At 38.0% G+C, this 23013-nt stretch overlaps 1 protein-coding gene across 2 annotated transcripts; it reads right to left on the minus strand.

Annotated features, from left to right (window-relative positions):
- Nucleotides 1-157: 157 nt before the first annotated feature.
- On the minus strand, nt 158-21158 carry LOC132101233 (AP-2 complex subunit mu-B). Of its 2 annotated transcripts, none has more exons than XM_059506005.1 (11): nt 20979-21158; nt 18484-18598; nt 10256-10521; nt 9049-9131; nt 7743-7878; nt 7482-7626; nt 3237-3356; nt 3028-3163; nt 2840-2937; nt 2051-2162; nt 158-1824 (listed from the first exon to the last, which is right to left on the minus strand). In XM_059506005.1, exons 2-11 carry the CDS (start codon nt 18555-18557, stop codon nt 1690-1692), a joined length of 1305 nt encoding a protein of 434 aa, XP_059361988.1. In that variant the 5' UTR covers nt 18558-18598; nt 20979-21158; the 3' UTR covers nt 158-1689. The 2 variants fall into 2 exon arrangements, with proteins under 2 accessions (XP_059361988.1, XP_059361989.1); XM_059506006.1 differs by having other exon boundaries at nt 18484-18643.
- Between the last annotated feature and the right edge of the window lie 1855 nt (nt 21159-23013).

The raw sequence follows: 23013 nt of genomic DNA on the forward strand, positions 1-23013 counted from the left end.
AAACGAAGAGTCCAGATAAAACCTCCAAACGCTTGTTTGGAACAGTTAGTTTTAAGTCTTTTTAGTCAGTTATCCAACAGATTTAGATACGAAGCTAAAAGATACCAACTTTAAAATGGCATACAATATTTATATAATATGAAACAAAAACACCAACTCCGTTTAGAGTAACTGATTTTATTAGGATTAAGACAACAGTCACAAAGTTACCAAATGAAGACGATACACAGCAAAAGGAGTCTCATCATCTCTCAGAGCTGAAACATACCGAGGTCAGACGGTGTAAGTGTTATGACACAAGTGTTCAAGAAGATGCACACTTAAATCTGCAGGGTCGAGTTTGTAGTGTTGCCTGAAAACGTAACGTAGATAGCACGAGCATAGTAGGCATCCAAAATGCCTTCGCATTAAGATAAATCCTCCAGCGCCTTCCACAGAGTGGAGAGTTTATATGCACATGAAAGGAGCGAGCACGGTGTTCAAGACCTTAAAGGCAGACATGGCTTATATGTTTTGACATCTCAAAAATCTCCTGCCTTAGATCTGGACTAAGGAAAGAGGTTTAGGAAAGGGTCTCCCTAATATTCTAGCCCCTCTCTTAAGTGTTTAGTGAAATGCGTCTTTTTGAAGTTGCATTTGCCTTCAAACTAATCCCATGAGACGTGTTGAAATTCAAGGAGAGCTTTCACTGATGCAAAGACTGACGCAGTGCACTCGACAAACTCATCCGGTAAACTTCAGTCAAGGAAACAAAGTGGTGAATGATGATGAAAGTTAAAGTGTGACATGGAAAGAAGGTTAAGCGCACAAATGTAAAGTCCCTGAGAGATGTTGGGGACCCCTGACTAACACACACATACGCATCAGTCACTATATGACACCAAATGAAAGCTGAAACTCGCCTAAATCAGTGTGGTGGTTTTGTTACAGTGTATATAGTAGCATATATGCATGCACACAAACAGCTGGACTTAAGCTTTAGTACAATTTGTTGCTTTAATTCAAACGTCCCCACACCTCGTTTTGGTCACATCGAGAAATTATTTTATATTGAGACAACAAAAAAATTAAGTCAAAATCCAAATGGTAACATCAGCGTACATAAAACTCTGGATGGACACTGAAAAGATATGCTCAAGAACATTGCGGGCCACTGGCTTAACATTTACACTAATTCACTGAGAACAAGAATGTGGACGATACCCAACCGATACTCTACAAAAACGACAAATGAAGGTGTATGTTTTCAGGGTCCAGGTTAGCAGATAGGGATTAAGGAGCCAGAAATGGCCACACTGATTCACCGCTAATCACCGGCTTGAAAAGGGGCCCGAGCCTCATATTAGCTGGGATTCAATAGGGACTGGGTCTGGAATGCATGTTTTGGAAGAATTAGAAAGGAGAAACGAATGGGGGTTTACATATTATAGCAAGTGAAATTTCCATCATTGCAGATAATCTGTGTGTTTTATTCTGAAGGGCACATTTGTTTGAATTCATGATGTTTTGGATGTTCTTTTTGGGTCTCCCTTAGTTTATGTTTTCGGTGTGAACAGAGCCCCATATAAAAAGTTGATGAAGGGAGGGAGGGGAGAGCGAGACAATGAATAACTCCATTCTCTTCGTCCTCTGTTCATCCCACCCATTTATTCATCTGTGTCTCTCCCCCTCCCCAAAGAAGGGCTGCTGTTAGCAGCGGGTCTCATAGATGCCGCTGCGACCGATGTAACGCACCCATTTGATGACATCATGATCGCTGTAATTGAGCTTTGGCTCGAAGACCTTCAGGTAGCGCACTTTCAGTCCTGATGGAGCAAATGGTACCTGAAAAACAAAAGAAAAAGAAAAAAGATTGCATTAGATTGCACCAAGCATCTAAAGACAACCTGGTATACTACTGTATCAGCATAAATGGCATGCCACTTAAAAGAACTTTTAAAAATATCCGTCCAGTTTTAGAGACCATGCTGAAAAAAAACAAAAACTACAGGACATCCTAAAGAAGAAGTCAATGTCTATGTGTGAAAGAGGTCGGGGGCTTCAGGCTGACCTCAAAGTTCATGGAGATGGGTGGGCGAGCCCACTTCTTTTTGTCATTAGTGGGTAGCAGCTCAATCTCGGCACTGATCTGAGATTCCTTCATACCAGCCATTCGCTTGATCCTACAAAAAAAAATAAAAAAAATAAAATAAGGAAAAAATTAGCAGAATATTTAAAAGAAAAAATAATACTACTTCTGATTCTAATTCTGAGAAAGATTTTTATTTGTATGTTAAGTTCCAATCCTTGGAATTTACAGTTTGAAGTGAGTATTTATTATTGTAAAATTGTCTCCAAAAAGGCAAAAACATCCTGATATTTTGGATGGACAGACAAAGTATTTGGAATGACAGATGGATGGACAGAGGTATTATGGATGGATAGATGGATGGACGGATGGACAGACGAGGTATTTCTATTGATGGGTGCAGTATTTGGATGGATGGATGGATGTATAATGTATTTGGATGGCTGGATGAATGGATAAAGTACTTGGATGGATACAGATGGATGATGGATGGATGAGGTATTCATATTGATGGGTGGAGTATTTGGATGCATGGATAGACAAAATAAAAATAAAAAAACTTTCTGTAGTTTTTAACAAACAGTCCTTGAAATTACAAAATGTAAACCATGCTATTCCCAGGTTTTCAATGAGCATAAGTTAGTAATAGTCTTAAAAAAGTATGAAGCAAATTTTGTTCAATGAAATCCTCAATCCTCTGTTTTTGAATGGCCAAAACAGATGAAACCACAAATTAAGATAATAAACTTGTAGAGTAAAATCAAGCCGTACTTCCAAACAATGGCGTTCTCACTGGCTTTGTACTTGGCTTTTCCCTTCATACAGATAACTTGAACCCCACTGGTGTTGAGTGGAGTAGGAATGCGCACCTGTAGAGAAACACAAGATTTACACTTCAATACATAAAACCAATTATGCACTTTGAGAATAATGAATGTTATTACTGCTGTCAGTCTCACCTCTATCTTCTGTGCCAGCAGGGAGGGCTTGAAGTTGGACTTGATCACCACCTTCACCTCCAGCTTGGTGCGGCCCACCTCACGGACCAATGGGATGACACGGAAGGGGAGGATGATGTCTTTAGTGGTGCGGTACCTGAGACAAGGACACTGTCATTGTGCTGTGGGACACACTCATATGCAGTCACACACACATGCTCTTCACTGACCTCATGAGCTCATACTCTCCATCAGGAGGGATGAAGCTGATACTGCGCTCCGAGTCAAACTTGCTGAGACGGACACACTGATGGAACGTGCAGTCATCGATCGCAATGGACTGTTTCCCACTGCTGCAGGGGACACAGAGAAGAGAAACGATGAGGAAACAATGAAGCATGAGCAGAGACTGCAGAGAGACCGAACACACATCACTCATCAGGGGGGGGGGGGGGGGGGGGGTGACATAACGGTTTATACTGTGTGATGGCAGAAAATGGTCAACTGGGAAAGATTGTGATGTATAACGCAGGACGTATTTAGATTGCTACATCAGTGGGAAGGGCTTTTTATGCAGTTACACATGAGAGTGATGAAGAAACATGAATTGATGCGAAAACACAAAGCTTGATGTGCCCTGAACAAGGAAAGTAGAGACTGTTGTTAGGCACAACACAAAGCAGGCTTTACCTAGTTAACGATTGTCAAGCAACCTCGCAACTTGACACATTAAGATTTTAACTGATATGTGAAGTTTAATAGCTTTTTTACAACAGCTGTGAATGTTGCTTAATCAGTTACAGTTTAGTAAAATTTCTGCTTGTGTTGCAAAATAACGTCTGACATATTAATTTGTTACAAATGTTTTTTTGACTAGATGTCAAAGTACTAAATAATTGTCATTCAGTCAGTTATGCAAAACATCTCATTTAATATCTAAGCCATTTTTAATTTCCGTCAACAAATGCACTTTGGTTCAAAAGTTTTGTAGTCTGCAATTTTTTAGCAAGAAGTCTTGTGTTCACCAAGGCAAAAATGCTGTACTTTTGTGAAATATAGAAAACCAAGAATAGAAATCATGGTAACATGTTGTTTTGCTGCTTAAGAAACTTTTCTTAATAAATATTAAAAACAGGCTTCATATTATTTGGAAACATTTTTGAAGATTAATTTGATGCATATAAAGTTCAAAAGAATGCCATTTATTTGAAACAGAAATCTTTTGTATCATTATAAATGCCTTTATTGCCAAATTAATTAATGCATCTCAACTAAATCAAAATATTAATTTCTTTTTAAATTATACCGACTCCAAACTTTTGAATGGTAGAGCATATTGCAGTAAATATAATTGTTCAATTGTGCAAGACTACCTCGGTTACCCATGATGCACAAGAACATCCTGCCATTATATACTGTCATTATGTTGGGAAGGATGTTTGTTTTTAGCATGGCGACCACAACAAAACTGCATGGGAAGGTCTGTAAGAGGGTTGTGGTTTAGATACTAGATTTAAATGACTAGCATTACATTGTGGTCAGAGCCGAGGGGGGCAGGTGCTTGAGGGGTCACAAGAAAAGATCACTTTAACACAGACTCTAATGAGAATGGCTATCAGTTCATTGAGTTAAGAGGCTTTTGAGTAAAACAAGACAGGGGACAGACTTCGTATGAGACGAGACAAATAAGCTGAAGAAAACGCTACAATCCTTTACCTAGAGCTGCTAAGCACCTCACATCAGAAGGCAACGGCAGGGTCATCCCATGCAAAAAGATCATCTTTACTGAAATGTTTGATGACATGACACGAAGACAGCTGACAAATGGCTAAGACAGGACAGAGTGAAGGTGATAGATCAGGTGACGTCAGGAGTGAGAGTTACGCTACCTGCCCCCCAACTCACTGAAGTCCAGCAGAAGAGAGGCACACAAATCAACAGAAAAAAAATGGAAAAACATAAAGGGCAAATCCAACATTCCTCTGTAAAGATTCATATACCTACTAACACAAAATGCAGCAGGGGGAGAGTGAGACTGCGAGACAGGATGTTACAGAACACAGAAAAAGCCAGGAGGAATGAATTCGCTCCATGTGAGACTTCCTGTAATATTGTGTTCAACTGGTCTGCTCATAAGGCCGTACAGTTGTGTTAGTCAACCCCCTTGACTTGCAAGACAATTTGCTGTGGAGGGAGGATAACATTTTATGAAATCAATTTAACAAAGGCATCAGTAAAGTATTAGAGAAAGTTTGTTAATACACTTTTGAGTGATTCTGAGAATGGAACATTGATGAATCATGATAAAATTCAAATTGACTCTAAACATTCATGTTGTGCAGAATCTTTTATTCTTTAAAATCACCAATAAACGCTGTCTGTAAGTGTTTAGAAGCTTCTGTCACCTCTCTACTACAGTTTGGGCCCATTCCACACCTGAAAAAGCTTTCAGATCACTGATAATCTTTGTTTTTCACATTGCCACTGCTTTCTTCAAATTCAACCAGATATTTGAAATGAGAATTAAGCCTGGAGACTGAACAGGTCACTCAAGTACATTCTATGACTGATCCCTGAACCAAGCAGTAGTAGATTTGGATGTGTACTTTGGTATGACTGGCCTGCAGGAAAGTCCATTGATCATCAGCTTCAGTTTTTGCACCAAAGGCATCACAATTCTTGTCAAAATGGCCTAACACTTTAAAGAATCCATGATGTCCTTCATACAGTCATGATTTCCACTTCCTTCTACAGTAAAGAAACCCCATAACAGGACTGATCCACCTCCAAGTTTTGATGATGGAGATGGTATTCTTCTGCTTATGAGCTTTGCCTTTTTTGCAGCAGACATACCGCTGATCCATGGGTCCAAAAAGTTCCAGTTTGGTCACATCACTCCATAAAACATTCCTCCAGAGCTCCACAGGTCCACACAAATGAATTTTATCAAGTTCAAGTTGGCTTTTTGTTCTTCTTGATCAAGAGTGGTATTTATCAAGATGTCTCAACATGAAGGCCATACTTGTCTAGTGTTCTTCTTACACTGCATTGAAATGGTTTTCCTCCTTTCATCGGGTCATCTTGCAAGTCTTTGGCTGTACATTGCAGGTTTTTTCTCAGTTGCTCTGATTAAACATTTTATGATATTGTGCTTTTTCTTCCACACCCTCAAAGATTTTCTGGTAAAACACACTTTAAGCTAAGGAATAAGGCTGTTTTTAATAGAGTTTCTAAAGGCTTAATTGTGTTTTGAGACGGTTTTATTCCCCACCATGCAAATAAGTGATTTAAAAACAGCAATGTTGAATAGGGGTTGAATAATTATGACATAGCAGTATTTTTAAAAAAATCTTATAACTTTAGCTTATGCAGTTATCAGTTTTTCCTTTAAAAAAAAGTTGAAATATTTGTTAAAAAAAATATATATATATATATATATATTCCATACAATCTTTCACTGAGTGGAGTTACCTCTTTTCAAAAACCACAAGTAAACTGCTCTGAGTGCCAAACATCACTGTACTGTATCCACGCACAGCATGTGTGATGTGTATTCTGATGTTTAAGAAGGCCAGTGCTATAATATAGTCATATTTGTTTGAACCAGAGTCAGACTGAAATGAACCAGTGATTAATGCACAGACATGAGTTTCCAAGAGCAAACCTCCTTGATTTGCATATGCATGTTAGAGGGCATGTAGAGGAAAATCATGACATCACAACTGGAGTGATTTCAATTCCTGTCGTTTCAGAAAACTCATTTTAAACTGGAGTTTGCTTCAAGGTATGAACCTTGCATTATTTTTTAAATGTAGAGTAACATCTTACATGTGTAAATATTAATGCCATTTTGATTATCCATTTCATAACCCCTTTATTTAAAAAAAAATTGTGCTAAATTAATTTAATTACCGTAATTAACTGTTTGCATAATATGTGAGTGTTCGGTGCATATTTATTATGTATGTATATAAACACACACATACAGCATATATTTTGAAAATATTTATATGTATAAATGTATATTCCTGTGATTCATATTATAAATACACTTATTTAATACATAAACATAACATATTTCTAAAATATATACACATGCATGTGTGTATTTATGTAAACATAATAAATGTACACAGCACACATACATATATGTAAACAAACACTTATTTTGGATGAGATTAATCGTTTAACAGAACAAAAATAAATAAATAAATAATATTTATATATATTTATATTATATATATATATATATATTTATATTATATATATATATATTTATATTATATATATATATATATATATATATATATTTATATTTATGAAGGTGTTAGGTTAAATAAAATGTAAAATTTAATTTGGCCTTAGGATGAGTGATTAAATGGCAATTAGTAAATTAGTAATAAGCATAAACAATGTTCAATGATTTATTTACCACAGAGGCTCTCACATTTCCATTTCAGTGTCATCCAACTCACCTTTTGCCCGAGTCATCAGTCGTGCCACCTTTGCCCTGCTTGTCAATGACAATCTTGTCATTCATGCCAAACTTGCACTCAGGCATTCCACTCAGATAGCTCTTCATCACCACACGCCCTGAGACATGTGCACTCAACACCTGACCTGCACACACACACACACAGACGCACAGAAAACACCGCTACATGAAGTTTCAATGCAAAGTAATGATCTCCATGTGGTACTGTAACTCTCAGCCAGTAGAGGCCAGTAAGGCTCACCCTGCGGTGACATCAGCAAGTTCACACTTTCCAGTACATCCAGGAAGAGTTCGTTGCGGCGATATTTGATGCCCTCACGTCTCCAGCCGATCTGTCCGGTGACCTGACTGGTAATCTGAGACTGCTCCTCTTTCGTCTGAGAAGAACCCAAAGTGTAGAGTGTGAGAGAAATATGAGCACCACTAAACAACAAGCCAGTTACTTTGTATTCCAAGTTGTCATGTAAAGCTTTGTGAAAATATAAAAGTGAGATATAGAGTGCTTAAGGGACGCTGTATTTGTAGGCCAACGAGTGAAAGGGGTCATATGACATTGCTAAAAAAAGAAAAAAAAAGAAAAGAGCATTATTTTGTGTATTTTGTGTATTGCAATGCGGATTTAAGGTTCAAAAAACACATACTTGTTCACATATCATACATTATTGTTTATCCTCTTTTTAAAATTGCGTCCATTTTTTACAAAGATCATCGTTCTGAAAAGCGCAGTGTGCTGTGATTGGCCAGCTATCCAGTGCGTTGTGATTGGTCGAATACCTCAAGCGTGTGACAGAAACGTTACGCCCCTTGCCATATTTGGAAACAGCATCTCTGCGACATAGCGGCGGCAACTATACCACATCGAGAATAAAAGTTACACCATCTTTCCTTGCATATACATTTGGGTGGTGTTATGCAAATCTTCCCACATAGTGACGTAGACATGTGGGGGCATGTTTAAATGAGGCGTTTAGGAGGGTATGGACGAGTCTTAACTTTTAAAAAGAATACTTCTTTGGACAAAGGAAAACATGAAATCGCATTAATAGATCCCTTTAACATTTTAAGTCAATTTAGATTTTTTTGTAAAATTCCTGAAGACTATCATGAAGATTATCATGATCACCAAAACATGTAAGAATCATAAATCCGTTTGGGTCAGCTAATTTTCTGAAATGAACCTAAAACATCAAAAGTCAAGGGGAAAGAATATCCTATTGGGTCTTCGTCGAGGGATGATAACTTCCAGACTGGCCTACAAAAAACATCATCACCGCAGCACTCTATGACTGTATGAGTACAGCTGTGCTTACATGATGCTGGAGGCAGTGAGTTACAGGTCATCAGGCACGTGGTGAGCAGGGATGTGAAGATGAAGGTGACAAAAACATTAACACAGTTCAGTTTCCACATGCTTCAACAAAGGCTGTGCTCCATAAAATCAGATTCCAACACTTTTGTTATAGGTACATTAACTGTCCATTTTCATAAAGCATTCACATATTAGAAAACCTAATGGACCAAATGCTGGCGTTTCATTCAGAACGCACCTGGCTCTTAATACCCTGTTGAGTAATGAAGGTCTTCAAGGCTCCGGTCTCAGAGTTCTGGGGGTACCCAAAATCCAGGATCTCTATAGTAAGGGCAAAGAGAAAAACTATGACTATGTGTTGAACTAATATAGCAGTATACAGAAGTGCTACAGAATCAATAAAGTTAAAAAAGATTTGGTTTTGAACTTGTGGTTCATGTCTATTAGTGTTGAGGTCATCTAATATACTGGTGTACTCTTAACAAAACAAATGCATTAAAAATAAAGACTTTTTTTAACCAGAAAAAAACCAACCCCCTAAACCCCACTTTAAAAAATACATATTTATAATATATATTATGAAGAAACATATAATATAAAACTCTATAATAAACAAGTATACATTTTAAAATGTATATATTTTAGGGAGTTAAATAATATTTTTATATTTTGGTTATAAAAGTTATTACATTGTTTTAATTAAATGTAATGTATACATATAATTTTAGTTAAATGTAATTGTATAGTATTTTAATTAAATTACAAATAATGTTGTTCAAGTAAAAGACAGTTTTTAAATGACATTACACTAAAGCTTATGTTTTATAGAGCTTCCCAACAATCAAATTGCTTCTGTCCATTGTACACTGTCTGTAAAGTGAGATTTTATATGGAAGAGACGTAAACTACAGCTTAAAAACAATGTTGTCAGCATCTTCAATAAAGAAAATTGTGCTCATCAAGAGTCTTAAATGTGAGGTATCACAAGGGTTTCTAAATTTATGGGGCATTATAGTCAGTCATGGCAGTTCTGTAAAGCTGCTTTATAGCTGAAAGTAAATTAGTTTCATAACTGGTTAACTGTGCAAAACTGAGTGTTATTTTCCTGTTTATTACTGTGGAGCTGCTTTGAAACAGTCTGTACTGTATAAAGTGCTATACAAATAAATGTGACTTCACTTGTATATTAACAGCATCCATCTCAGAGAGCAGAGGAGATGTCTGTCTGTCTGTGCAGTATTTTCTTTAGGTTTTGATTTTCTCATCGACATTTCATAAAAATCAAAACCTAAAAAAACAACAGCACAACAGCTGTGGGACCGGCTGGAGCTGAAGAGAAAACTCAACTGCAGTATAATCAATGTTACATCAAGCAACAATCAGGCAAATTTCTTTTTACTATATTAATAATTTAAAGATAATTCAGTAAAGGGAAGTTCTCATACCATCGAGAAGCTCGTAGATCAACACAAAGTTGTTCTTGATATTCTCCTCGCTGATCTTGCCGAAATAGGCCGCCATGACGTCACACATCTTATAGAGGAACTCGAACACCATTGCTGCATTGACATTCTGCTTGGTAACGGCAGCCAGCCAGATGTTGGAGCGCTTGACGTGGAAGAAGCTGGTGCGGGCGATGTTGGTGACGGGTGAGCGCACCTGCTGGCGAGCGTGGATCACATTCACACGGAACGCATCCACTGCATTCCTCCTGCAGAAACACCATCAAGATGGTGTGAGATTGGTGTGGATTTATACCAAACATAACTGTTAGATCAGTGGTTCTTAACCTTTTTTTTCACCGGGCCGCACTATGGTCCAAGTGCAAGTCTCGCGGACCGCACGCATATAATTTACATATTACGTCACCAATACAAACAAACCTGATTTATAATATTATAGCCTAAATATTATGATATCTAATCTATTACATTCATTGAAATAAATAATTCTACTCCCCATAAATAAAGCACCTGATGCTGTCGGGAGCTAACCAATTATGTGATATTCAGCTCGAAAGGAGTAACAGCACAAAGAAGCCTGTGTTATACTTTCCGCATGAGCAATCCGGATGCTTGCACGGCCAGCGCGGATGCAGACTTCTTACATTTATACTTCCGAATGCGCACACTGATGGTCCGCTCTGCCAACAAACATGTGAACAAACAATTGCCCAGAATTATTGCACATCTGACTGCCTTTATATTCTTTATTGACGGATTGCACAGGTTCGAGTAGCAATGAGCATCTTCACACTGCCTGCACATGTGCAATTGTGATTTTGAAGCCTACGGACCACGCGCATCTGCCCGCGCTGTCGTCTGCTCAAAGCCTCGGCACACACTCTCTGATGACAATTTTTACATCACGCCTACCTAGCGGTCCACAGCGGACTCGCGGAAAGTTTAACAGAGGCTTTAAGATGCAGTCTTTAAGACGCGCACGGGAGCATGACCTCAGAAAATTCAGAAAATGTGCATTCACAAATGTAGCCTATGTTGAAAGCACTTTCGAATTTAATAATATGAGGTTCTCTCTAGAGATGGTTTGCCACATTTCTTCAATTAATGATTGCTACGTAGTATATGGTGTTTCTATTTGCCTGAACTTCTTCAAGTGAGTTGCGGGGCAAACCGAAAATCCAGCACTTCTCCTTCACTACTGAAACTGCGACTATTCTTGTTTGTACATGTTCATTCGCTGGCATTTTTCACATTTCTTTTTTTCTCCCTTAAAAACTAATTTGTCCATTCTGATGCGCAATTTTACCTTAACTAATGGCTGTTGACGAATTGAATTGAATTCTGCCAAAGTGCGCGCTTGTATGTTTTTTTAATTCAGCATATGGTGCGGGCTGCATTTGAATTCGTGACGGGCCGCATGTGCATGCGCATGTTTTTTGTTCCCCCCAAATTCCCTTTTTTCCATTGACATTTTTTTGGATTCCATTTGTTTTCCGTTTAATTTTTCTTGACTTTTTTTTAATGGTTTAATTCAATTGTATTAATCAAAAAGCATTTCTAATTAATTTAAATCAGGAAAGTTATACATTTTCACATCAGTTTATTAAAAGTTTTACAAAAATTACATGTTTAGGGCCCTATGAAATTTTTTTTTTTCTTCACCATATGATTTATTGTTACCTAATTCAGTGTTTTAGCATGTCTAATTATTTATACTATGTCCTTAGTATTGTCGTAATAAATCCCCTATGGTACGAGCTGTGTTGTCCATGTCCTCTCTTGTGTTATGGCTGCGGTCGTAACATAATTGGGGGCTCGTCCGAAGCGATTAGGTTTTTGTTTTGTTTTTCCATGTGTGGAGGAAAATGTGTGACGTATTTGGCCCGTCCTGGAAAGTGTTTGGTGTAACTGCTGTGGTCCCACGTGAGTATTTGCCCTGTATTTTGTAGTCGTCGGGTAGGTTGGACCTGCCACTTTGTTATTTTGCCTTTTTTATTTTTAGTGGTTATTCGGAGTGGGGGTACGTTTCAGTTCACGTGTGGCTGATCTTGTTAATGGGATCGGTGCGCAGGTGGACATGAGTTTAGCGTTTAAAATCGCCCCGAGCCCCTAACGCCACTGAAGATTAGATGGTAAAAAAAATAAAACTGTTACAGGGTAAATGCATTTTTCTGTGGAATCGCTGTTAGTTGCAATTAGTGTCAGCCGCGTTTGTTTAGTTGCTTAAATGATCGTTAATTAGTGAGAGCAAGTTGTTTGTATACGTGCATGTACGTTTGACATTTATTCGTTTATTCGAGTGCGGATAAAAGTTTGAAATGGCTTCGGTGGATACTTTTCATGAATCTCCATCTGAGGAACTGCTTTCTTTGTATACAAAGGAACAGTTGTTGCAGATAGCAGAGTTTTATAAAATAGAAATAACCTCTTAGGACAGGAATTTAAAGGAAACTTTGCGGAGCATACTGAAAAGTAATCTTGTTAAATTGGGTATTCTAGAAAGGCCCTTAGCAGAGGAAACGGCTGGTCCTTCTATGGGAGATCATGCCATTCGTTTGAGAGAATTAGCTTTGAAAGAAAAAGAGTTTGAGTTCGAAAATGCAAAATTAGACTTACGAAAACGTGAATTGGATCATGAGTTTGCCTTAAAACGAATGGAATTAGAAATGGCCACTAAGAAGGGTGCTGCTGTCTCTGAATTTGATGTGGGACGAAATCGGAGGATGGTTCCTCCTTTTTGCGAAAGGGATGTTGAAAAATACTTTAGTCATTTTGAGAGAGTTGCGATTACTCTAAAGTGGCCTGCAGATTTTTGGTGTTTATTACTGCAATGCGTGATCACTGGTAAGGCGCAAGAAGCTTACTCTGCCTTGACCATAGACGAAGCAGCCGATTATGAAACCGTGAAATCTGCAATTCTAAAAGCCTATGAATTAGTTCCGGAGGCGTATAGACAGCGTTTCAGACATTATGTAAAACTCTCTGATCAGACTTATGTGGAGTTTGCGCACGAGAAAGAGATATTATTTGATAGATGGTGCGCGTCTAAAAAAGCTGAAAGCAGAGAACAGTTGCGACAACTGATGTTGGTGGAAGATTTTAAAAATGGCTTGCCTGCTGTTAAATTCTACATATTTAAATGAACAGAAAGCTTAGACACTTCACAACGCTGCTATGTTAGCTGATGACTTTGTGCTTACGCATAAGGTAGCATTTAAGGAGAAGAAACCGATTTCCTGTTTCTTCATCAGTCTTAAGTGATAAAAAGTCATCTGGCAATTAAACAGTCGTTCCTTTTGGTGACAGGGCTTGTTTTTATTGTAAAGCTTCTGGACATTTAATTGCAAACTGTCCCATTCTTAAAAAGAAGTCCAGCCCAAAGTCTGTTGGTTTGATTTCAGGTGATTTTTATTCGAAATCTGTTCTTCCGTCTGACTCCATGACTCAGTCCGAGAAGGCTGGATATGGGCCATTCCTGAATAGGGGAACTGTGTCCGTGTCTAGTTCTGATGAGAGTGTGCCGGTAAGCATCCTTCGCGATACTGGGGCTGCTTTGTCATTCATTTTGGAGGGAGTATTACCATTGTCTGAGAAGACTGCTACAGGTACTTTCGCTCTCGTTCGAGGTTTCGAAATGGGAGTTTTAGAAGTTCCATTACACCGTGTTCACTTGAACTTCGAATTGGTGTCTGGGAAAGTGATTGTAGGTGTTCGTTCGTCTTTGCCCATTCCTGACGTAACTTTCATCCTGGGAAACGATTTAGCTGGAGGCAGTGTGTGGAGTTGTTTAAATGTGCCACCTGAAGTGGTAATGTCACCTCTCGTTGCTACTACTGATGAGTGTGCTTTAAAGCACCCTGATGTGTTTTCAGCATGTGCGGTTACACGCTCTATGGTTAAACCTGATGTCTCAGATGAGGTTGAGTTAAGTAGTACGTGGTTTGAAAATCCTGAGTTAAAGTTGTCTTCTGTTGCTCCACAGGGGGAATTAAATCTACATCCTCTGAGTGCTGAAAAGGGTTTTGAACATCTTGGTGATTTGTCTCTGTCTTCTGATAGACTAATTGCCACTCAAAGGTTAGATCCTACGCTTGCGTCATTTGAATTGGTTCATATGCCCTGTATTTGGGAATGCACACCAGGGTTACTTTCTCAGGGATGGGATATTGATGAGAAAGTGGGTGCCTTCTAACTCGTCTGATATCTGGAATGTTGTTGATCAAATTGTGATTCCGGTTGATTATCGAGACATGATCTTAAGTGTAGCTCATGATGGTACGGCTGGTCATTTGGGTGTAAGAAAAACATACCATCGAGTTTTACGTAACTTTTACTGGCCCGGTTTGAAGAAAGATGTGTCCCGCTATTGTCACACTTGCCATACTTGTCAAATGGTTGGGAAGCCTAATCAAACTATTCCTCCTGTTCCGTTGTTTCCAGTTCCTGTGGTGTCTGAACCCTTTGAACACATAATCATCGATTGTGTTGGGCCTCTTCCTCGTTCGAAGTCTGGTTGTAAGTACTTGCTGACTATAATGTGCGCGACTACACGTTTTCCTGAGGCGGTACCTTTACGTACAATAACGGCGAGAACTATTTCTAAAGCACTCGTTAAGTTCTTCACACTGTTTGGTTTACCGAAAGTACTCCAGAGCGATCAAGGTACTCATTTTACATTTCGTATGTTTTCACAAGTGCTTAAACGTCTCCACATTAAACATAATTTCTCATCTGCTTATCATCCTGAAAGTCAGGGCGCATTAGAAAGGTTTCACCAGACCTTGAAATCTATGCTTCGTTCTTACTGTTTCGAGTTAGGACGAGATTGGGAGGAGGGAATTCCATGGCTTCTTTTTGCTTCACGCGAGGTAGTGCAGGAATCACTCGGGTTTAGTCCCGCTGATTTGGTCTTTGGCCATACTCCGCGTGGACCGTTAACAGTCCTGAAAGAAAGTTGGCTATCCGATCAAAAAGGTAAATCTCTTCCCGAGTATGTTACTGATTTTCGTACCCGTCTTCATAGAGTCCGTGAGTTGGCTAAACAAAATCTTGAAAAAGCACAAGGTAAAATGAAGGTCTGGTATGATAAGAAAGCCAGAGAACGAAGTTTCAGACCAGGTGACAAAGTGCTGGTTTTGTTACCTGTGCTGGGAGGGTCGCTGCAAGCGCGATTTAGTGGTCCTTATGTTGTGGAAAATAAACTTTCCGACCGTAATTATGTTATTCATCTCCCAGATCGCCGTAAAAGTTCCAAAGTTTTTCATATTAACATGATCAAGATCTATCATGAGAGGGAGTCGAGTATTGAGAAGTCTCTGAATTGTGTTCCTCCCAGTATTAATCCAGGACCAACTGATATGACTGCTGCTGTATGTTTGGCTGTACAGGAACCGTTGTATGAAGAGGTGGGACCTTCTAGGTGTGTAGTTGAGGGTCGGTTGAAAAATTCTGAAGCGTTACTAACCTTGTGTAGTCAACTGTCACATTTATCTGCTGTGCAACAAACTGACATTTTGGAATTGGTAAAGAACTTCTCGATGTTGTTTAATGATATTCCTACACAAACGTCTGTTATAGAGCACGATATAGATGTGGGGCTTAACACTCGACCTATAAAGCAACATCCATATCGTGTTAATCCAAATAAAAGAACTCTTTTGAATAAAGAAGTTCAGTATATGCTAGAGAATCAAATCGCAGAGCCTAGTATTAGTCCCTGGAGTTCACCCTGTTTGCTGGTGGGGAAGTCTGATGGTAGTTATCGATTCTGCACTGACTATCGGAGAGTAAATGCTGTAACTAAGGCTGATTGTTATCCATTGCCGAGAGTAGATGACTGCGTAGATCGTGTAGGTTCCGCTAAATACGTCTCAAAACTGGACTTGTTAAAAGGATACTGGCAGGTACCTTTAACAGTACGTGCTAAGGAGATTTCAGCGTTCGTAACTCCTGATGCGTTCCTTAATTATAGGGTAATGGCTTTTGGAATGCGAAATGCTCCTAGCACGTTCCAGAGACTCGTGAACACTGTTCTGGCCGGCTTATCAGGTTGTGAAGCCTACTTGGACGACCTCGTTTTATACAGTTCTTCTTGGGATGAGCATTTAAACTTGCTTAGGGAGGTTTTTTCCCGCTTGGCAGATGCAAAGCTGACTGTCAATTTAAGCAAGTGTGAATTCGGTAAAGCTAACCTAATTTATTTAGGTAAAGTGATTGGTGGGGGAAAGGTTCGTCCAGTTGCGGCAAAGGTTACGGCCATTTGTGAGTTTCCACCACCTGTCGATCGAAAACAGCTGTGACGTTTTCTAGGGATGGTCGGTTATTATCGAGCGTTCTGTAAAAACGTTGCAACTGTGGTTTCACCCCTTACCGATTTGCTAAGTCCTAAGCCGTTATTTCACTGGTCAGATTCGTGTCAGAGTGCTTTTGAGAATGTTAAGTCCTTGTTGATTTCAGCGCCTGTTTTGATGGCACCCGATCATTTAAGACCTTTTAGCCTCGCAGTTGATGCGAGTGACGTGGGTGCGGGAGCTGTTCTCCAGCAGAGGGGTTCTGATGAGGTAGAACACCCTGTCTGTTACTTTTCAAAGAAGTTTGTTGCTGCTCAAAGGAATTATTCTACTATTGAGAAGGAGGCTTTAGCTTTAGTCCTCGCCATCTGTCATTTTGAGGTTTATTTGACTGGCTCTCATCCTATTGTTGTGTATTGTGATCACAATCCGCTTCAATTTTTGAATTCAATGCGCAACACTAATCAGCGTCTTATGCGTTGGGAGTTTGACGTTACCACCATATGACCTCGATATCAAACACGTTCGAGGTAAGGATAATGTGGTGGCTGATGCCCTGTCCCGGGTCGGTTAGGGGCATGAACTAGAGAGGTAATGAAAAGGTGAAGGTTCACTTTTGTGGGGGGTGAAGGTGTTACATATTCATGTATTTGTGATTTGTTGTTAAGTTTTGATCTGTTTTTCCTCTAGAGGGCGAGTGTGTTCTGTCTTTGTTTTATTAGGGACTGATTGCCGCCACCTGTGGATGCTGTATGTTTGGCATAAGAAGTCCGAGCAGCCAGATCTGTAAGGGCGGGCAGGGTGTTCGGCGGCGGTTCTGTGTGCTCTCCTGTTGTGTCTAAACCCAGTTCATTTTCCTATTGTTATGTCCTTAGTATTGTCGTAATAAATCCCCTATGGTACGAGCTGTGTTGTCCATGTCCTCTCTTGTGTTATGGCTGCGGTCGTAACACCATGAATACCTTTACAGTTCGGTGTATGTGATGTGACACTAGTTCATGTGCCAGTCAAGCAACTGCCATTGAGATGCTGCCCTAAACAGTGTCATAAACAGGTCAAACAAGACTGGGTTCTGTTCACTGGTTGTTGATTGGATGTTGAGATGTGGGTGTGGCATTCAAAAGAGGTGGCAGATGAATGTGAGCTTGCATGGGCAGAGTTTAGGTTAAATTTCCTAAATGATTTTAAAAGACCCGTATACGTTCTCCAGAGAGGCATTTTTTATGTCATTCTGATTTAACATTACAAGGTCAAAATTTTTTAAACATATACACAAATGAACTGTAGACACGGAGGGCTTTAATTTCATGATGACATTAAATGCGGTCTTCTTCCCAGAGTTCCCTTTCCTCCAAGCACACTCATCATGCACACGCACTGCGACTTCATCTAATGATCTCTTTCTCATAAAGCCCTGCACGCCTGCGTGAACACACACACACACACACTGCGACAGTATGAGCTGGCAGCGGTGTACAGACACACTGTATCCATAGCAACCCTTCTCTGAACAGACCATCTCTGTGGTTTAAAGGATTCCTGGATCTCCCAAAAAAGAGCTTCCACGCAATCAGAGGCCTAACATTCATTCTAAAATTCTAACAGTGATCTAAAATTGATCTTGATTGTGTTCCACACTCCTGTTTCTCTTAACACCCAAGCTGAAGATGAAGATGGAACTGGGTCACACATGAAAAAAAAAACAGGTGGGTCACAACATTTATCGCTACAGAATCAAATGAAACAATCGGATCTGACAGGGTGAATAAAATGAGGAAGAGAAATCACATCGAAACACAATGAAAACTTGATATGCATGAACATGAAGGACACGTACCCTTGATGATATAACCTAGATCTACCTCCTGTTGAAGCAATCAGAGCCCAACTTCTCCACAACCTCACATTTCACTGACTTACCCGATGTCATCCCGGTAGACCCGGGAGATCAGCACCTCGCCCTTGTGGTTGTAGATGAAGAGTCCTCCGATCATGGTGCTGGTCTCACTCAGTGTTCACTGGCCATGATGGAAAACTGAAGAAAGAGGCGGAGCCAAGCTGTAAGTCACTGGATGGGGAACTCATCAAAAAAATAAGGACAAAGACTTTAACTCTGTAATGGTCACCCGACATTTTTTTTAAAATAGGCATGAAATTGCACTATACAAACGTAAATTGTTGTCATTTACGAACATAATTTAGGAACACAGAGCTAAGGTTGGTCTCTTTTTAAAGAAGAAAATCAGCAGATTATTGCAAAAGTGGATTTTTTTATTTATTTATCAAAACGTTATAGAAATTTTAATTTACTGTAAAGAAAATGCACTATACTCATTTTATTTTATATATAATACATATTTTATATAAAAGGTTTTACTCTAAAATTGGTATAAAATTAAAGCCTTATGACTAAATAAGTAATATTCCAAATTTGAAGTTGATATGAAAAAAATTAGGTTCCTGTGAGATTATATTTAGATTTTATTTAGTCCATTGAATTTTTTAATGCATTTTTCTGTCACAGACGTCAGATTTATCTGTCAATATTACTTCTATCTCAAAATATATCATCAAATATGGAATCCTGAGACTCTTTCCAATGATGTGTTTCTTCTCAAGATTATAAAACGTTTTTATTATAAAAGACCATAATGCATTTTGTAATACAAATAAGCCCTAACATTAGTTAGACCGTATTACTAGCCTGATACTACTACTACTACTAATAATAACAATAGTCTTGTTATCATCAGAGGCATCAGTCACACGATATGTGATACTATTCTCTATTTGGCATTATGGTTGCAAAAAGGAAATATTCCAGAAATTTTGGAAACTTTCCAGGATTTTTGGAATATTCCAGGGATTTTTGGAAAGTTTCCAGAAATTTACCAGATATTTTCCAACCCTTTGCAACCCTATTTAGCACAACCTTAATCTATACACCATGAACCATTTTTGCATTGAATTTAAATACTTTAAATTCTTTTTTTTTTTTTTTTTTTTAAATCGCTGTATTACTGTCAATAACTTTAAAAATATATATTTATTCAAGGTGATCTGTTGAAAATCTAAAAAAAAAAACTGCCTTAGAAGCTTAACAAGACAATAAATTTAAATGCACAACCACAAAGATTCTGAAAACACGTGGAGATTTTCCATAAAATACCCTGCCTCTGTTAATCTTACACTAAAAATACACCTCACAGAAATCAAGAAAATAAAAAAGAAAAATCAATAAAACAAAAAAACACGCAAATTAAATTTACAGACCACAACAAATATTCTTTCATTAAGTGTAAATGATCTGTGACAGACACATTGGGACAAATTATTAGCACACAATATTTGTATTCACTTTAAAATATGTATTTATTGGAATTGAAACAGAAGGATGAGTAAACAATTACAATTTTTATTAGCTTTTGTGTAAACTACCTGTATAACGCTTCAAGACTTCAGAAAAACACACTAATTATTAACTAATACTGCCTTCAAACTCATTTAAGTCGGTTCTGATGGATGAATGCTTAACCCTATAAAGTATAGGCTACTGTAGCATTATATTTGATAAGCCTTCTAAATTGTCAACTTGAACAAAACGGGTGTACACAATTTACATCCTTCAGTCTTTTTTTAGCAAGTAAAATGCCTTTTATTATAAATAAACTGTAAAAATCTCCACCTTTTAGGTCATGATTTATGTCTTTTTGCTGTAAAATATTTAATGATATTTAAAACCAAGCCAAGCAACTTAAGTTTACTTGATTATCCATAGTAATTATTGATTATCAATCGTCACTGTATCGTTTTGCGACCACAATAAAAAACAAACCAAAAAACAAACAAGAGATATAAATATAAAATTAAGCATTTAAACATTATCTTACTAAGACATATTATTGAGAGATATAGTGACAAGTGATATCTACAAGCTGTATAAATATCAAAATTAATATGAAATATGAAATGAAGATCCATAAAACATGAGGAATATGATTAATGAACATGTCATTTCTCGTGATCCGTCATGTCCACTGCGACTCGCCTCAAAACCACACTAATATCTTTAAATACATGCTGGTTTTTTACTATATCGACGTATCAATAAAACAGATTTTATTATTTAATTTAAAATATTTGTCCGAAATGTACCGAAATCGTTGACAGTAACGTTAACGTTATGTGGCGCTATCCGCAGCTTTTTCCATTCAAATGCAAAGGCATCACGGTTTTAAGCGTATTAAATTATGTTTTCTTTATTTATCGGATCCCAAATTCTCAGTGTTATTAATCTAACACATTTCCATCAGTGAATGTAACGTTTAGCACCCGCGTCCAGCTGGTTAAGCTAACTATAACTAGCCCGGCTCGGCTGTGTCACGACTGACTCGTCGGTGGATTCCTTTACTCACCTCGGTGTGTCAGTCTCTGTGTCCCTCCGGACCGGACCCGACCGGATCAACAGAGGCAGCTGTGTCCGGTTCTGACAGAAGCTCCGTGTTATTCTGCGGATTCGGTGTTTTAGGTTGTGGTCACCGTAAGAATCCAAGATGTCGCCGCTGCTCCCGCCCTCTGCAGCAGTCAGCTGACACGCACGCGCTCGCGCACGCTCGTGCACGCGCACACGTTGAGCCAAATGGATCAGAAAAAGAAGAAGAGAGATGCTGTTATTTGCTGAACTCAACTTGGTTTGACAACCTCCGCGGAAGAAAATAAGGTCATTTAGACACGTGTTATTCGAGATGTAGGTAAGCAGATAACAAACAATAACAAAATGCTACACAGTCACAGGCTGTTCTTTTATATACGTGTTTAGGTAAAGAATAAAAATAAAAAATTCCACTAAGTGTACTTAAAGAGAGTACACCGTCATGGTATTTTTTAACAATTAAATGCTCTTTTAAAAAGAGCATTTTAATAATGTCAAATGAAAGGTTTTGGATTTTAAATAACTTAATTGGATGTGTTGACTAACATAAAGGACACATTGTGCTTGATTACAACTAGTTTGTTACCCAATATTATTATTTTTTTTTTTACTTCAGATTAATTACATGTTTTATATATGTACTTAATTCCAAAGTAGAAATATATATTACACATAAAGATGTACAATTGAACTAATTGCATTTAAAGTACATTTAAACTGCAATGGCTTAATTTCCATGTTATTGTAAATACAGTAAATTCAGTGTATTATTTTAAAGTATATATATTTTCTTTAATAAATTAGACTATCTTTATTAAAGTCATACAACTTCATTTTCTGTTGTAAAAATGCATAAAATGTTCATGTCATAGTAAAGTGTCACATACAATTACACATAGCTCAAACAAACATATGCTTTTGTTTTTCCACAATTTGTTTTCCAATCCCTGAAGTTTTAACAGATGTAATGCAGCAGCATCAGTGTCCACACTCTTCAGGAAGTCAGCCTACGGTTGGCTTTCTTATAGTTGACTAAACATTAAAATGAAAGGAGAAATTATTTGAACAAGTTACACACACTAGCATTAAAAAAAGATCTGAGTGCAATGTCTCAAGAAAACAGAGCTATAACTGGATCTGACAAAGTTGTTCTAAATATGGCATCATGTGCTTAATGAATATAAAAATGTTGTGGAAATAAACTTGAAGACTGGAGTGGATTTTACTCCAGATGTGTGTTGATGGATTTTTGGATGATTTTTCACTTGAGCAATTGATGATGCTTCTTCTTGTCAAATGAAGGGTTACAGATCATGACTATAAATATCCGTCTTAAATATTTCAGTAAACATTTAAGTAAATCACACTGGTGGAGGACTGGAGAAGCCAGTGCTTAAGTATTAGTTGAAAAGCTATTACACCCGACAAAAATGTCAAAAAAGCCCTATAATGGAAGTTTATGGTATTTTTCACCAATTCTATTGTTGAATGATGATGTAGTCACAACAGTCTCTTCATCCAGCAGCATGATTAATGTCTGCAGCACAAATGATGCAGACTGAGAGTACAGGACAGGTTATGTGCTAAACTTTTTTTTTTTAAGGTTGTTGTTTTTTTTTTATATAAAGTGTGAAGCATTCATCATGCGTTCAGTCTGAGTTGTATATAAATTATGGTTTGTACCTAGATCTAGCTTTGATACAGTGGAAACATAAATCATAGAATAGCTCTTCTAAGACCCAAAGAGAATGAAATATATTCTTCTCCCCTTAAACGCTGGCAGACTGTCAGAATCAGTGTGGGAAAACTTTCTTTATGAGAATAAAACAGAAAGAAATCCACCCATCATTTTCTACCACTTTAAATGGAGCATGAGTGCAAATAAGCTGTGACTTCCCCCAAGCACATATATAAAATTCCCTAGTGTTTCTTGTGAAAAAGAATTTAATTTGCACTTGTACTTCATACAAAAACTCCACCTAAGTGCATTTAAAGAGAGTACACGTTCATGTTTCTTA

Source organism: Carassius carassius, chromosome 23 (assembly GCF_963082965.1).
Source record: "Carassius carassius chromosome 23, fCarCar2.1, whole genome shotgun sequence".
NCBI lineage: Eukaryota > Metazoa > Chordata > Actinopteri > Cypriniformes > Cyprinidae > Carassius > Carassius carassius.

Excerpts from the sequence above, each read along its gene's own strand:
- LOC132101233 (XM_059506005.1), bottom strand. The coding sequence starts at position 18,557 with ATGATCGGAGGACTCTTCATCTACAACCACAAGGGCGAGGTGCTGATC. Across the intron at positions 9,132-10,255 it reads GATCTACGAGCTTCTCGATG|AGATCCTGGATTTTGGGTAC; the intron begins GTATGAGAACTT and ends CCCTTACTATAG. Across the intron at positions 7,627-7,742 it reads CTTGCTGATGTCACCGCAGG|GTCAGGTGTTGAGTGCACAT; the intron begins GTGAGCCTTACT and ends GTGTGTGTGCAG.